Below are 16051 nucleotides of genomic sequence, written 5' to 3' on the forward strand. Positions count from 1 at the left end.
ACTCATTTACTGTCTGTTACATTTTGTCTCTTCATCGACTTCTCTCTGTGCATAGACCACCAAGCCAGAACAGGCGAATCATTGAATATTCGGATAACATTGAATATTCACTCTAGCTCAGGTGAATACCAAAAATCATTCCACAAGCAAGAAAAAACAGCTCGTGAACACACACAAGCAGCAACAGCTTGATTCATGATTTACTGAAATTGAGGGGGTTGATTCATTAACAAGAATCAGAGGCCATCCTTTCGTTTCCGGTTCGATAATGTTTTCATCATCATCGAAGCAGCAAGACCCTTCCACAACCAGCTCACCTTGAAAGACTTGAAAAGAAGATTATTTTACGCAAGAGAAGAACAACAACGCGGAGTTATTGTTGTTATCTGTCCTTTCTTTCATTCTTTCTTTCATTCCTGTTCTTTTACTTCTGCAGGCTGAACCCAAAACCCCTACATACCAATACCACCTTCCTCTTATCACATGTTCAACCATCCAATGTACATGCAAAGCAATACAGCGCCTTTATCAACAACATCCAAAATTTCCCAACAACAAGAATTGCAGCAAAGAGCCTCCATCATGAATCAACCACCATCAGCCAACAACATCTTATTTGGACAGGCCGACAGCTCTCCAAATAACAACAACAACATCAATGCCTACATGCAACCACAAAGCGCGCATGTGTTTCAATCACCAAGCAATAGCAACTCCGCACAGCCCATTCCGATCCAACATCACGATAGCAACATCCAACAGCAGCAGCAGCAACAACAACAACTTTCAGCCTCTTCAGTAGCAACATTAACCACATCCTCTTCTTCTTCCGTGTATCACGTACAATTTTTGGATTCACTTCTCAATGATGAGGATATGATGAACTCTTTAAATTCCTTCATGATGACCTCTATGAATCAAGCTGAAGGAGTGAGTCATCCCTTGATGATACAACACCTTCACCTTCCCAATAACACATCTCAGCAGTTCCTGATTCAACAACCCAACGATCTCCGTGGTGCAGATAACAGCACTAACGTAGTACTTACCACTTCCAACGTTGGAGAGAATCACCCTCCGAGGCAGCACACTGCGGAAAAATTAGCTCTAACGCACCAACAACAAACAATGAATCTGTCACCAACAACAACATCAAAAAACATCCCCATTTTATCAACCTGTGGCATGAACAGTACAGTGCCTTCTTTGAACGCAAATTTATCTTCAACAACAACCATAGCTGCATCAGCCACATCGTCATCAACGGCAATCACGGAGGACAACACTGTCAATCAAAGCAAAGAAGCAAATCTGCATCCAATTGCTTGTTCACGGTGTCGCGAACGACATAAACGATGGTATGTTGATGTTTTAAATTCTCTAACCACCATATTATGATTTCATTGATATGTGATCACACAATTATGATGACACTTCCACTGATGACGATGAATATCTGTGATGATGATGTGCACGACCACAACAGTGATAGAAAATTACCATCCTGTGGATATTGTGAAAAACAAGGATTACCATGCAATTACACAACACCAAAAAAACAACGAAGAGTGTATCAACGAGCGATACCCGTACCAGCAGGCAATGATGTATCAAGTATTACAATGGTCACTGGTGGAGGATCTTCGGGAAGCTTTTTCACATCGACTCCTCTTTCAGCAGTAAGTTCTGCATTATTGCCAAGAAGAGGATCAGTAGATTCAAACATTTCTTCCGTTTCTGCAACATCGGGCATGTCAAGCTCAACAGGAGGATCAAACTCCAATGAAGCCACAAACGCATTTGAAATTTTCACATTTAGATGGCAAGGAAATTCAAACTCAAATTCAAAAACTTCCTCTTCAAATAAGAAAAAACGAAAGAGTGTTTCACAAAATCCTTCAGAATGTCCATTGTCACCACAAAGCCTCACAAAAAGAAATTCATTACCAGGAACTGTTGTTCATGATATTTCACAGAATGGCATTGGATCAAGCTCTTCATCAGCAATGCCTGTGATTAATGACAGACGTGATGAGACTCTAGAAGCATATTCGTTCCCCAAGAAAAAGAAATCTTCCGATCAACAATCACTAATTCAAAGCTCTTCGACAATGCAGACATCTATGGGTAATTCGATCATGCCACAAGGTTTGACCAATAATCAACAACAATTCGAACATTTGACCTTATTAGCACAAACTCAAAACTCTCCAGGTGTGGTCGTGACGAATTCTTCGAGTATACTCTATAACAATCAATTAGGTACACTGAACACTCTTCATCAACAACAACCACCACAACTTCAACAACAATCACCAAATATTGATCCTTCCTTTTTCAGAAAATCAATATTCGAATTTTTCTTCAGATATGTTTCGGTCGGATTTTCTTTAATCCCAAATGAGGTATTCGACCCGTATTTATTCGGAACAGAGGCGATGAACACGGCATTTGGAAAAGATTTAATGTCACTCTTATATGCCATTCACGCTACGACAAGTGTTGTGTTTAAAAATTATGAGGAAGCAGAATTAGCATTTAGGAAATCAGAATTTATTTTACCTTCTAATGTTGATAATTTAGATCAATCTGCTCCAATGCGTCAGAGTCAAATTTATGACTCAAATTATGCATTGGCTAGGAATCTTGTTTTGGCAAATTATTGTTATTTTGTTGGAAATGTGAAAAAAGCAAAAAGATATTTATTTATGGCTGATAAATCGTTAGAAAAGAAAATTCCAAATTACGCAAACAGATCATTCCTGAACTGTCCTACGTTGCCTGATGATGAAGATACAACCGGAACCCTTAATCAATACTCAGTATTTACAAATCTTCCAAATGATGTCATGGTGTTGATGAAAATGAGACTATTCATGGGAATGAAAGTAGATGAAATTAGTTTTATGATGGAGAGAGGACTTGAATACGTGAACGGGTTGATCGACTTTACACAACCTTCTGTTTCACATGCTTCATTGTCAAGTTCACTCAATGGACCGATCACATCTGCGTGCTTGTGGGATGACACCACCTTTTCCTTCAAGTCATTGGTGGGAATGTCAATGCTTACTTCTTTCTTCTATTTGACAGGTACAATACCAGCAGAGGTTTTAGCTGTGACCATGCAACCACTCACGTCAGACAATATTAAGATCTATCTCACGCTCTCTTTCCTTATCAGAAAGAAGATTAAGATCCATGCTAAAGCAAGACCTCAGCACTTTTATGGAGATCAAAACTCAGTCATTTCTTCACCATTGGCCATGTTGACTGATCTCTTTTCATTGTCATGTAGTATCCTTATGCTTCATGAGACCATGCGCAATCAGAAATTATACAATGATGGTCAGACTGATCAAATGCAATATACCACTGTCATGTTCCAGTATGCAGACCAAATGAAAGATATTATTCATCAGATTCCCGAAGACGCCATCAACATTTCATATTTAAATTTGGGAATTTTATATTTATTAGTCATGTATTTTAAACAGTTGGAAGAAATTGAGGTACAAGCAATGAGAAATGGATTTTCATTACACACAAACGAAGCTTTCCAAAAACAATTAACTTCTCTGGCCATTGTACATCGATTTATTGCGATCATAGCTAATAAGCACCCAGTGGCAATGGAAAAATTCAAAGGCACGCTCGAAAGAATTGGGCACTTTCTAATGAGGTATAGTGGGACATCAGCTGCGATGATGACAAATGTCATTCATCCACCCACTCTGTAATTTTAATCATCATTACAAAACACATTGATCACCACAGGGAGACACACATGTCATTTAAAGATGGATTGCGAGCTCGTGAACCTATTTTGAAAGTCCACTAAAATTTTGAAAATTAAATTAAAAAAAATGTTATCTTGGCGTGTGCTGCTTACGAAACAACACAGTTGTTCATCATCACTATTATTGCAACCATTCTTATCATTATCGGGATTTGGCTTGAAGAAAAATTTTTTCGGAAAGCATTTCATCCCAAGTCATCACCATTCCGATACAGTGCTACGATTCTACTCAACTCAAACTCTTGATTCTCCTCCTTCTCAAGCTAAAAACAACACGAATCAATCCACAACTAAGCCTCCAAAAAGCATGTTTCCAGATTCGCCTGTGCCTGCTGTCAGCGTGCTTCTCCTTAAAATGGAGCTTGAAAAAACCACACAAGATGTTTCTGCATTTAAAATTCTCATGATTCGAAGAGGAAAGCCTCCAGGTAAGAACTTACTTGCTCTTCCAGGAGGCCACTTAAATGTTGATGAAACGATTCGAGAGGGAGCATTACGAGAATTAGAGGAAGAAACTGGAATTAAGTCAGATTATGTTTATTTTACATATGCTCCAATTTATTCTCTCGATTCTATCTATTATCACCAAGATGAAAATACTGTTGTTGGTGTTGACAACAAAACAGAATCAGTCGACTCAAATTCAGAAAATTTAGCAACCATGAAAATATCAACTACTTCTGATGATATTCATTTTCGAAAAGAGTTAAATGAAGAACTGAAGAGAAGAATGAAAGCAGGTGATCCAAATATCAAAATTCAATTTCATTTCATCATTTCCACTGTATTAGGTATAGTAATGTCTGAGAAGAACAATCAAGTGTATGGTCAAGCTTCAGATGACGCCAAACAAATTCAATGGGTGAAAATCTTAACACAAAATGAAAGTAACATTCCAAGAAACTACACTCAGGTCGACGACGATGGTTGTTTAGTGACCTATTTGGAAGATTGGATTGACGAAAGAAACCATCGAACACTATGTGAAAATTTGAAAACCATTTATACAATGCCAGTTGTGGTTCGACATGCATTAATGAGACTTCTACCATCAACCTCATGGTCAAATCCTTTCAATTTGTATGCAGGATTTAAGGGAATCACATTTCCCACCTCAGTGGATCTCTCACTGCTATCACAAATGGATGACATGCTTTTATTTCCACCTCTACAGGAAAGAATATTGAAATTTTGGTTTGACAATGATCCTCAACGGACTGGTTGGTGGTTTCGATCATCTCTAGAAATTGATCGTCACATTCAAACATCCTTTGAGCCCATGTTGTTAAATTTGGCATACAAATTAGAGCTCGTATTTGAAAAGAGCAATCAGCATGACATTCAAAAAGTGCTCTCCAAACAATCCGAACGAACACTCTTGGCTTGTATCATCATGCTCGATCAATTTCCAAGAAATATGTATCGCAATTCTCCCCAAGCTTTTAGTTTCGACCACATTGCACAAAAGCTTTCTAAATGGTGTCTCGAGAATCAAACCGATAAGAAATTACACACACCCCTAGAAAGAATGTGGTTCTATTTTCCGCTCGAACATTCAGAAGATCTCTCTCTTCAAGAATTATCATGTCAATTATTTAATTCTCTCGTAGAAGAAGATTCTACCTTTGAACCTTATTTACGTTTTGCAGAGCAACACAGAGACATAATTCAACAATTTGGAAGGTTCCCCCATCGAAATAAGATCATGAATCGAGAGAGTACTCCACAGGAAATTGAATTTTTGAAAACATTTACATCATTTTAAGAGAAGATGGACATGAAAGCCTCTCTGAGGGTTAGCGTGTTGAAATATGGTAGTTGATGTTGATAATTATTAAAATAGTCAACATCGATGCAGTAAGTAAAATATTTTCCTTTTTATTTCTTTCTCATGTATCAAATAGGGCTTTTCTTCATTTGACTGCTACTAATGCTAGCATTAATGATTTGTGACAATTCTCAAACTTATATTTTACTGTAGACATGCACAGAGAGATATTGTCGAATTACAAATCATCAAGAGATTCTAAAATGCGACACCAATGGATGACGAACGTCACCCACACTTCTCCTTATGCAAATTCTTCCTTTTCAAACATGGGCAATATTACTCTTATTACGTAAACAGATAATTCCGTATTTTGTTTTCATCTTCATGTGCGCATGTTGAAAAACGTATAAAACTGGGTGTTGCTGCCACTCGTACTGACATCACAAAAAAAACCAATAACTCGAGAACAATGGCAACTTCAGCCATCATCAGAAAATCAGCTCTACATCTATTCCTACTTGCCTGTATTGTGGCATTGTGCTACTTGTCTTTATCAGCCACTACCATCTATGGACGTACACAAAAGAATGGCAAACCAGCCTCCAAGAAGACCAAACCTTCTCATAATCATGGTGGACAACATCACAACAATTCCACTAGACCTGTAAAACCACACAAACCTGAAGTGGTAAATGGTACTACACCTGCCAATGATGATGATCTCATTGAAAGAATTAACACCAATCATACCATTGGATGGAAAGCCACCAAATACGCTCGTTTCGAAAATATGACCATTGGACACCTCAGAAATTCTTTATTTGGTTTGAGTTTGTTACCCAACGATCCAGACACACCTAGAATTGAAGGTGAAGTAAGAGTTCAATTGCCAGCTTCGTTCGATGCTAGAACTGCTTGGCCACGATGTGTTCTTCCAATTCGTGATCAACAAAGTTGTGGTGCTTGTTGGGCCTTCTCTAGTGCCTATGTGTTGGCTCAGAGATATTGTGTGGCCACTGGTGCTAATTCCTATACTGTACTCTCACCTGAATATCAAGTCGATTGTGATTCATTGGAAAGAGGATGTCAAGGAGGTTATTTGAGTAGTACTTGGAGATTCTTGACCAATACTGGAACTGTTCCTGATACTTGCATTCCTTATGTTTCAGGAAGAACAACTTCAGCTGGTTCTGCTCAATCATGTCAATCCCAATGCAAGGATGGATCTGCACTCAGATTTTACAAGGCCAAATCAGCAAGTATTATTCGAGGTGTTGACCAAATTAAGATTGCTATCATGACTTATGGTTCTGTGCAAGCTGGATTCACTGTTTATAGAGATTTCTTGAATTACAAGTCAGGAGTTTACAAGCATGTCTCCACCACTGCTTTGGGTGGTCATGCAGTCGCATTGATTGGATGGGGAAGTGAAAATGGAACTCCATATTGGATTGCTGTTAATTCATGGTCTACCAATTGGGGAGAAAGAGGATACTTTAGAATTGCTCTCGGATCTAATGAGTCAGGCATTGAATCTCAAGTTTATGCTGGTCTTGCAAATGTGTAAATTATATTGTTATTGTAATATTATATTGTAACCAAAAAGTTACAATAAACACTCCACAAGATTTGGACTGTTTCACTCATCACTGTCGTTTCGAAATTGAACATTTGATTGCTCATCCAAGTCTCGAATCTGTGCAGAGAGCAGCACTGATCGAAATATCCACTCCTTTTAACATTCACACCATCTTTATATTTCCTACTTATCCGAAATTTGGACTGGCAAATCCTAATTTGACAATAATTTCTTGTTGAAATAAATACTTTCATATTCAAAAACAAAATCCAAATGCACCTTAAATTGTAACATTACTTTTTCATTTAAATGTGAAGAGGTTACTATTAGCATGAAATTCATGAACCCCCATCGACCACGCAAAGTTCGAAATTGAACAAAATAAGAATCAAAAAAATGTTGAATAATGTGAAACGATGGCTTTATGACAAAAGAGGTTCAACAAGATCAACAACACATTCTGGAGCTACGACTCTGAATGATAGTGGCATGGACGCTTCTCATCATCAAACAACAGTTCCGAATGTGGAGCAAGGACATCAATTGAATTCCGATCAGAATCAAAATTTGAATATGAATCGTCATTTACATAATACCTCCACTTATTATGAATATACTGTTCAATCACAAGAAGGACTACCATCCATGGCTCAACATCATCATCTTGATGATGTCTCTGTTCAGTCCGATTCCGAACAAAACCCTTCATCGAATAATCCTTTAAACACACAAGGTGCCAGCAGTGGTGGAAGTGGCACTCACAATACTTTTTCTTCACCTTTGGAACAAGCAGCACTGAATTTAATAAGAGGAGGTGGAATTGGAATTTTGGAAACACGGGCAAAACCTCCGGGATCTTCTTATGGAGATGATGATGATCATCAACAATTTATCACATCACTTGATCATCGAGTAGAAAGTAATAATAATTTATTGCAAAAACCATTTACGAGCCATTCTCCAAAGAGTGATGAAGAAATTTCTGTTGCTCTCTATTCAAACTCTTTACGAAAAACCATTGACAATGAATATTATTCGTCACCACAAAGAGAAAAAGTGAGTGTTCCGCCTATGGCCAGACCTATCGATTCTCCAACGCTGCCAAGCAAGTTGAACGATTCCTTTAACAGTGCTCTTTCTTCCTCTACTGTTAAATCATTCAATACGGCCAACAGTCCACAACGAAAGAGAACTGGCAGCAATGCTTCTAATAATTCTTCGAGTATTACTCACACATTAGGTATTCCTCAACAATTAGGACCTTTCACAGTTTATTCACTTCCAAAAAATCAAACAGGACTTTCTTTGAGCAATGCTTCTTCACATCATCGAAATAATAGACATCTACATCATGGAGAATACGCTTACTGTGAGGAGTGTCCAAATTGTAATATTGCAAAATATAATACTAATCCTTTTTCGGAGGTTACAGTCATTACAGATACCTCTGCAGATACAGCTCTTGATGACAAGATCAGTATTACAAAACTCGTACTTCTGTATGATAGAAATGTAAATTTAGACACTAGTTATTCTTGCTGTTTACCATACTATGTAAATTTCTGGAATTATGAACAGTATTGTGACCATCATTTCACTGACAAACCTTTGAAAAAGAAGCCTCCTCATCATTATTTCTTTCTTAATGAGGAATATATGTTTTATAGATGTCGTTCAACAAAGTATCATTCAACTATAGTTCATCCAATAAGCTCACCGGCTGCTGCATGCTTGCAAGATGGACGAATTTTCATTTGGGACATTACAAATTCGAGAAAAATAGCCTGCTTACAACACCACAAATTACCTGTTAATTGTATTGTACCAATTTTCTCTCAAGGAACTGCTCTAACTCAACCTCCCATTGAAGACGCAAATGTATATCTCCAATATACTCCATTTGCACAATATATTTTAACAGGATCTGAGGATAAATCTATCAAATTATGGGATATATCTACGGTTTGGAGCTTTGGAGGATCACAACCCTTAATATTTTCTCCTGTTCGTTCCATGCTTGCTCATGAAACAAGTGTGACCACCATTGAGCTTTTTTCTGATGGATCACCAAGATTTTGCTCAAGCTCAATTGATGGCAAGTTATATATTTGGAATTGGTTTACTGGTGAATTATTGCAAGATATTCAAAGGCCAGATAGCGGGCCTATTGTCAAAATACTTGCCCTTTCACTTCCATATAATGGTGAATTGGAAACAAATGAATATTCAAGAACGGCCATTCTCACTAACGCTCAAACATCTCCAGAATTACTCGTATACAATTATACAAGAGATGGAAATGTTGAAGAGCACAATTGTGACGAAAACAAAGTTATTTCTAAAGAAACTGTTTTAAGGCCATACTCATTAAGAACTAGTTCAATTGGTTCCAACGACGCAAATAATGTCACCACTCAAGACGCTCCATCACCTCCTAGCATCCATGTCCTTTCAAAACTTAAATTATTTAACGTTTTCACAAGTATCCCTGTGAACTCAGAGCCAAGCTTGACCTCAGGATTGGTCGAGAAAAATCCTCCATCACCCTCCTTTGGAAAATCTGGCTCCTCTGAATTTGACATGATTGTAAGCACTGTCAACAATATAGGACAAGTAGACCTGTGGAAGTCCTACATTGACCATCATGGAGAGATGAAATTTAACAAAATGGTTACTATTTCAAGAGCTCACGAGTTGTATGAACAAACAAAAAAACCGTACCAGAAATGCTCACAACTAGCTGTAAATAATCACTTCTTGGTAATTTCATTAGATAGTAGCTTGTTTATATTCGACATTAGCGAAGTCATGCTATCGTTCACAGATGAACACATTTCTTCACAGAAAGACTGTAAACTCGTGTTAGAACAAATTGATGCTCACTCTTGCAACATCACCTCAATCATTTCGCTTCATTTTGGTAAAGTAATTGTCACTGGAGCTGAGGACGGTAGCATTGCGTTATGGGACACCACCAAATATCTCACGAACAATGTTGTTTCACATGCCTCCAGTAATGCCTCCACATCCGATACCTCAACTTCCAACAGTATTATTGAAAGTATATTCATTGGGCCAAAAGCTCAATCTCCTGTGTTTCATCATATTGCCAAAGTTCAAATACATACACAGGAAATTGTGTCATTGATAGCCCTTAATGAAAACGCTTTTGTAAGCATTGCAAAAGATGAACCATTCATGTTGTTTTGGAAAGACTCGAGAATGGAGAAAAAGCTTAGAACCTATACGGCATTTCATTATGATATGGATTCTTCTAATACACCTCCTCATCCCAATTATCACACTCCCAATATGCTTTCTCTGATGATCAATGATAGTGGAATGCATCCTTTCACTTTGCAAAATGTAACACCATCATTATGGAAAATGCAAAGATCTCGAGGAAATAGCTTTAGAAGAGTACAATCAGCAATTGGATTATCGCGAGAACGAAATAGAAGCAATGCATCAACAAGTTCAAACCCAGACGAAACTCATCAGCACGCCAACATTACAAACACTGTCACAACTCAAGACAATTTAACACCAAGGGATGAAATTTCAATTAACACTAAAGTAGAGCATAGTACAGTTAAGGCATACACCTTAGGAGACGAACGTATCACAGCATCACCACCTTCCAATGAAAATCAAAAAGATGAGGTTCAGAACGAACTATTTGACACCATGAGCGAAGCACTTTCGTCACCCACAGGAACAGTGGTGTCCTTTTCACCTCATTCCAGGACTGGTACCAATAGTTCAGATGGCTTTAATTATGGTGAAACATCCATGATGATGAATTTAGATCAAAAGACAAAGGATCAAGAGTGATTTTCCCCGTCGATTACATGTTTTGTAAACTAGACAATCTCTCCTTTAATATTTTGAATATGAGGTTTTGTAAACAACAACCAATCTTAATTCAAAATTCTAAAAGAGTAATCTTTGGTATTCAAGATAAAAAAATGCCTTCTTCCACCCTCTACACCCTCGACTATGAAAACAAACAAGAAGTTTCCGGTGGATTGTTGCTTGGCCCTAAAATTTATGAGGCTGGATCATTCCGAAAACAAACACATCATGATCCACCAAATATGTTCGAGGATCATTCAAATTCAAATATTCAACCTTGCAAAAAGATTGTGATAGAGAACATTAAAATTGTAAAAGTCATTTCGGGCAGAATACATACTCACATCATCACGGACCTCGGAAGAGTATATTCTTGTGGGCTAAATTCCTCAGGTTGTTTAGGATGTGGATTTGATGGTGATATTGAATTAGATGACAACGTTGGCATCACAGCACATAAAAAACGTGGACTTGTCGCTACAGTTGGTCCAATGACAAATCATGTTGTGATAGATGGTAGTTGTGGAGGCTATCATTCAATATTTGTAACACAAGACAACATTGTTTATGTGTGTGGAAAAAATAGTTCACATCAATGTGGATTTTCTGGTATGTGAACATTATGTTTCGTTATTATTGTATGGTTACAAGATATGTTGTAGATCTGGACAGCATTCCCACACCAAAAGCTTTGAGTGGTAGTTATTTCAACAATTCAAAAATTCTTTCAGTTGCTGGTGGCAATTCTAACTCAATATTCGTTACAGAAAATGGTGTGTATGCCTGTGGAAGTGATAGTAATGGCAGTTGTGCTGGCTATCGATCTCATTATCCAGGTATGTATGAACTCTGGAATATGTTGTATTGAATGGAAACGTGAAATAATTTCATTATTGAAATTACTTTTTCAATTCATCATTTTCATCTCAACATTATTTCTTCAACATTCAAGTTCTTATTACAAGTTTTCCTGTGAACGAAATACCTCTAATTGCCAAATGTGGTAAGTTGATCGCTCGAGCTTGAACTAGTGAGCTCACATGCGTTTATCAGGATATGACAACACTTCAGTATTGTGTGCCAGTGGGGCTGTTTATGGATGGGGTTGTAATAGTTCAGGGCAGATGCCTGAAGCGCCTTTACAAGGTAAGCTCACCTTAGTAAACCAAATTCATGACAAGTATTATTATTCAATAAGGCGGTCATGAAAATAGTCCCAAAGTACGAAGAGTATTCTGTGAAGATCCTGTTCAAGAAATAACGTGTGGATATTTCTGTGCAGCAGTGAAAACAAAATCTACGTGGCTTCTTACGCCTGGTGCACATGGTGTTGATATAGCGCCGATTGAAAGTATTTTCGACCACAAGGACTCCATTATTGCAATGTGTGCAGGTGACTACGTTGTATTTGTTACGAATCAGCCAAACACAAACTCTTCAATAGGAAGAGTCTTCATGCGACATCGTTACTCTGCAAAACAAGTGGATGAATATACTGGCGAATTTGAACTGCCTCACCCCAATGCAAAAGTGGAAATTAGTGCTTTACGAAATGGCTTTATCATATACTTTCCGGATACCAAATCAATTGACAAGGCATTCCTATTCATGAAGAATTTACTCACACCACATGAAAATCAAAATTACATTTCAGACGTGACAATTATAACGAACTAGTGCAAAACATTGCACTTGATGAATTTATTTGCAAAATTGTGTATACCATATATGTGAATTCTTTCATTACCACATGAACATAATTACACTCATAATTAAAACGATCATGTATGTAAAATTAATAACAACAGAACTTGTAGCTAGTGAGTACCTCGCAATCTTGTTTGTGGTAAAACTTCCATATGAAAATGATTCACCGAAAGCATCTGCTTTGCAAGCTGTACAATTCTCCTTATTTGCAGCCAAAAAGGAGAAAAGGTCAGCAGCATCAGTAATCAACGCATGAACTTGATTGTTGAGAATCATAGGCCAGGCTTCATAGTAACCTCCAGAAAAACGAACAATTTGGGCTTTTGGAAGATTGGTTGTGGCCCATTGATCATAAGTTGTCGCTTTGTAAACAGCAACTTTGACAGATGCTTGATTGAGGTCATTCACTGTTGACACTTTAATTGTGTCATTATCAAGTCCAGAACGCAAATATCCATTGAAGCTTGACCCGTAGGCACCTAGTTGGTTTTGAACAATATTTTGTGTCAATTTCAATCGTGTGGATTCATGTACATCAAGAATATGATTGGTCAAATTGTGCCACGTTCAAACAATTATTCGTACATATCACAACAACCAAATTGTGAACATGAATACATAGTACCTCAGACCTCATCAACAAACATCTCTACTTACATTGAAAATGAGCTTGACTCAATCTTGAATTGTCCCAATTGGTCGATGCAATGGCAACATCACAAGCGCCACTATCCACAGCAGCTTTCAAAGATCCAAAATATCCCAACAAACTCGTGTTCACTGTTGTGAAATTGGCCATTAAATCTTGAATTTTATATTGAGCTTTCAAAGTTGAAACCAACAACTGTCCTGCCTTTTGGTGAATGAGTGGCCAAGGATGCAACGCATTCGATTCATAACACATGTTCAACACTGGCATTCGTGTGGTTCCATTCTTTAACAAATCGAGAGTAGGAGGAAACTCACTGGCACTCGTAGTGGCACAGGAAGGTATTGGAAAGACAATATTGAAAGACATCAAATAATCCTTCCATTCCTGTGAAGAAATGTAAATGGAAGTGGCAACATCAACGGCTTTAATAAAACTAGGAGAACGCAAAGATTGTGCCAGCACTAGTACTCGAGGAGAGGAGAGAGAGGTTGTCATCATCATGAAGAACCAGATGATGGTCAGGAAAAAGAAAGCAGCACCACGATGGTGGTAATTGTTCTTGAGATGGACGACTGAACGAGTCGAGAAGAAGGAGGAGTCTACACGTGAAGGGCTCATGTGTGCTTTGATTTCACAGAGTTTGTTGAAATAATAGTGAAATTGAAAAGAGAATTGGGGTCTCTCCCACTTGTGTTATTGTTTTTTTGTTTGTTCTTTGTAATGAGCCTTTGAAGTCAATCAGTACTCAAATGCTTCCATTGAAGGTTGCCTTCAATTGTTTACCCAGCCTTTCAAGATTGAAAAAAGTGAAATGCTTCCAAACAAAGTTCGAATGCACAAATTTCACCGGTTAAATACTTTGCCTTTAATGTTTGTGTAGCATTTATATAATATTGATCAAGGTAACCATCAATCAACTCTTGACTCTTGCGCAGTGCGTGTCATGTAAAAAAGCGACTTTTTCGACTTTCTGGAAGAGGGCAATTATTCCAGTACTTTTATTGACATATTTCTTTTAGATTTCAACTCTTCAACGTTAATAATATGATTGAAATATTTGAAGCAGAAAACTGTTCATGGGATCCTATGAGTTCATTGGTTGAATGTTTGTTGGTGAGTGCTTTGTTCATAAGCAAACGACAAGAACTCTTGTAACCCTGTCAAACGGTTGTTTGTTGATCAAAAAGAATGACATGTGCGTCATTATGGAAAATGGAAATTGAATCTGTTCCAAGTTGGGTTTCTTGATTCGCATAATGAGTTCAAGCGAGAGCTCAGAGTTCTTCAGAACAGTTGAACCTTTTGCTATTCAAAAGACAAGGAATGCAAAGTGAACAACCTCGATTCATTTCTCAAATTTTTTCACCAATGTTTTGCTGATAAGTGATGGGAGTTGACTTTCTGTCAATCATGATGATAACACGTCACGCCAAATGTCAAGTGACTTGAAATTCCAACCTACTTCAAGTAGGTTTTCATTTTACTTTTTTAAAAAAAAAATATCATCACCAGCAACTCAACAGTTATCCGTTCACATCACACACTCTCACACATCTCTTTCCTCACATCATGCCTCAAGTTGATCCAAAACACGCCCAACGTTTCCAAGAACTTGTCAATCAACCCATTGATGAACAATGTGAATTCTTTTTAAAGAGTTTTATCTTTGCTTTGGGTGATGATTGGCCAGAAGTTGTGAAACTTTCAAATGCTTTTAAAAAGTATATTTCTGAGAACACAAGTAGTGCTTTCCAAGGACAATTGGATGAAGGTATGTGTTTGTTATTGTTGTAAAGTATTCGATACATTCATGAATTCTTAATCATATTTTATGAATATTATTGATAATGATGATGCGGTGATGAATACAATGCGGATGGTATTGATCATTCCGTGGTGATTTGAAAATTGTTTTGTAAAAATCATCATCCATCAAAACCGTATTCTCTTTGGACTGTCATTTGTCATCATGTCATTCTCAAATACCCATCAAATTATTCCTTTGCATTATAATAGCCCAAGCTGCTGACTTCTTACAAAAGAATGGTCGTACTCGTACTGCTACTCAACGTCGTGAAGAAATTCGTGACATTGACCTTGACTTTAACAAGCACATTGCTTTCATTGAATATTTGCTTCTCCATTACAAGCATATGATTTTACAAGAATATTACAAGAGACACACTGAACTTACTGCTCCAAAGGACCATTTAGAAAACTTTGCAATTGGTGTGACAGGTGTTGGTTATGCCTTGTTGGAAGAACTTTTCACCATGCCAGAAGGAATGAATGAAGAATTAGAAAAGGCCATTTCTGAATTCTATGCTGCCAAGCGTGAACGTGAAAATAAGATTAAAGATCTCGAATCCAAGTCACACGGTGAAGGAGTTGGTGCTTTGCGAGCAAAGAATGAATTGGCACAAATGCAAGCACAAGATCAAACTGAAACAAACAAAATGGAAATGACATTGAATGCTGCCAAGAGAAAGGCGCTGAAACACAGCGGAAGTGAAGCATTGGCTCAAAAGAAAAAACAACAAGAAGAAGAGGAAAAGAAAAAGTTGATGGAAGGAAGACAAAAGATGAAGGAAAAATCTGCATTGTGGGAACAAAAGTAAATCTCACACCAAGCTTGCTGCGTCTGTTCATGCTTGAACAAGATTCGATATTTCACCACCATGTGAAAAT

The 16051-nt window shown here is 37.6% G+C and overlaps 7 protein-coding genes across 7 annotated transcripts; 6 read left to right on the forward strand and 1 right to left on the reverse strand.

The window, feature by feature from the left end:
- Nucleotides 1-498: 498 nt before the first annotated feature.
- On the forward strand, nucleotides 499-3740 carry FDP41_010954 (uncharacterized protein; the record flags this gene model as incomplete). The annotated part of the gene is made up of 2 exons (XM_044701309.1): nucleotides 499-1358; nucleotides 1487-3740. 2 exons carry the CDS (start codon nucleotides 499-501, stop codon nucleotides 3738-3740), a joined length of 3114 nt encoding a protein of 1037 aa, XP_044567689.1.
- A 126-nt stretch (nucleotides 3741-3866) lies between these two features.
- On the forward strand, nucleotides 3867-5564 carry FDP41_010955 (uncharacterized protein; the record flags this gene model as incomplete). The annotated part of the gene is made up of 1 exon (XM_044701310.1): nucleotides 3867-5564. The coding sequence occupies one exon, from the start codon at nucleotides 3867-3869 to the stop codon at nucleotides 5562-5564; it is 1698 nt and encodes a 565-aa protein (XP_044567690.1).
- Nucleotides 5565-6039: 475 nt separating this feature from the next.
- Nucleotides 6040-7137, forward strand: FDP41_010956 (uncharacterized protein; the record flags this gene model as incomplete). Its single annotated transcript, XM_044701311.1, has 1 exon — nucleotides 6040-7137. One exon carries the CDS (start codon nucleotides 6040-6042, stop codon nucleotides 7135-7137), a length of 1098 nt encoding a protein of 365 aa, XP_044567691.1.
- A 408-nt stretch (nucleotides 7138-7545) lies between these two features.
- Nucleotides 7546-10983, forward strand: FDP41_010957 (uncharacterized protein; the record flags this gene model as incomplete). The annotated part of the gene is made up of 1 exon (XM_044701312.1): nucleotides 7546-10983. One exon carries the CDS (start codon nucleotides 7546-7548, stop codon nucleotides 10981-10983), a length of 3438 nt encoding a protein of 1145 aa, XP_044567692.1.
- Nucleotides 10984-11117: 134 nt separating this feature from the next.
- FDP41_010958 (uncharacterized protein) lies at nucleotides 11118-12681 on the forward strand (the record flags this gene model as incomplete). The annotated part of the gene is made up of 5 exons (XM_044701313.1): nucleotides 11118-11613; nucleotides 11667-11840; nucleotides 11957-12007; nucleotides 12058-12150; nucleotides 12203-12681. 5 exons carry the CDS (start codon nucleotides 11118-11120, stop codon nucleotides 12679-12681), a joined length of 1293 nt encoding a protein of 430 aa, XP_044567693.1.
- A 66-nt stretch (nucleotides 12682-12747) lies between these two features.
- FDP41_010959 (uncharacterized protein) lies at nucleotides 12748-13858 on the reverse strand (the record flags this gene model as incomplete). The annotated part of the gene is made up of 2 exons (XM_044701314.1): nucleotides 12748-13190; nucleotides 13369-13858. 2 exons carry the CDS (start codon nucleotides 13856-13858, stop codon nucleotides 12748-12750), a joined length of 933 nt encoding a protein of 310 aa, XP_044567694.1.
- A 1074-nt stretch (nucleotides 13859-14932) lies between these two features.
- On the forward strand, nucleotides 14933-15981 carry FDP41_010960 (uncharacterized protein; the record flags this gene model as incomplete). Its single annotated transcript, XM_044701316.1, has 2 exons — nucleotides 14933-15134; nucleotides 15380-15981. 2 exons carry the CDS (start codon nucleotides 14933-14935, stop codon nucleotides 15979-15981), a joined length of 804 nt encoding a protein of 267 aa, XP_044567695.1.
- Nucleotides 15982-16051: the final 70 nt, after the last annotated feature.

Source organism: Naegleria fowleri, assembly GCF_008403515.1.
Source record: "Naegleria fowleri strain ATCC 30894 chromosome Unknown tig7, whole genome shotgun sequence".
Lineage (NCBI taxonomy): Eukaryota > Heterolobosea > Eutetramitea > Acrasida > Naegleriidae > Naegleria > Naegleria fowleri.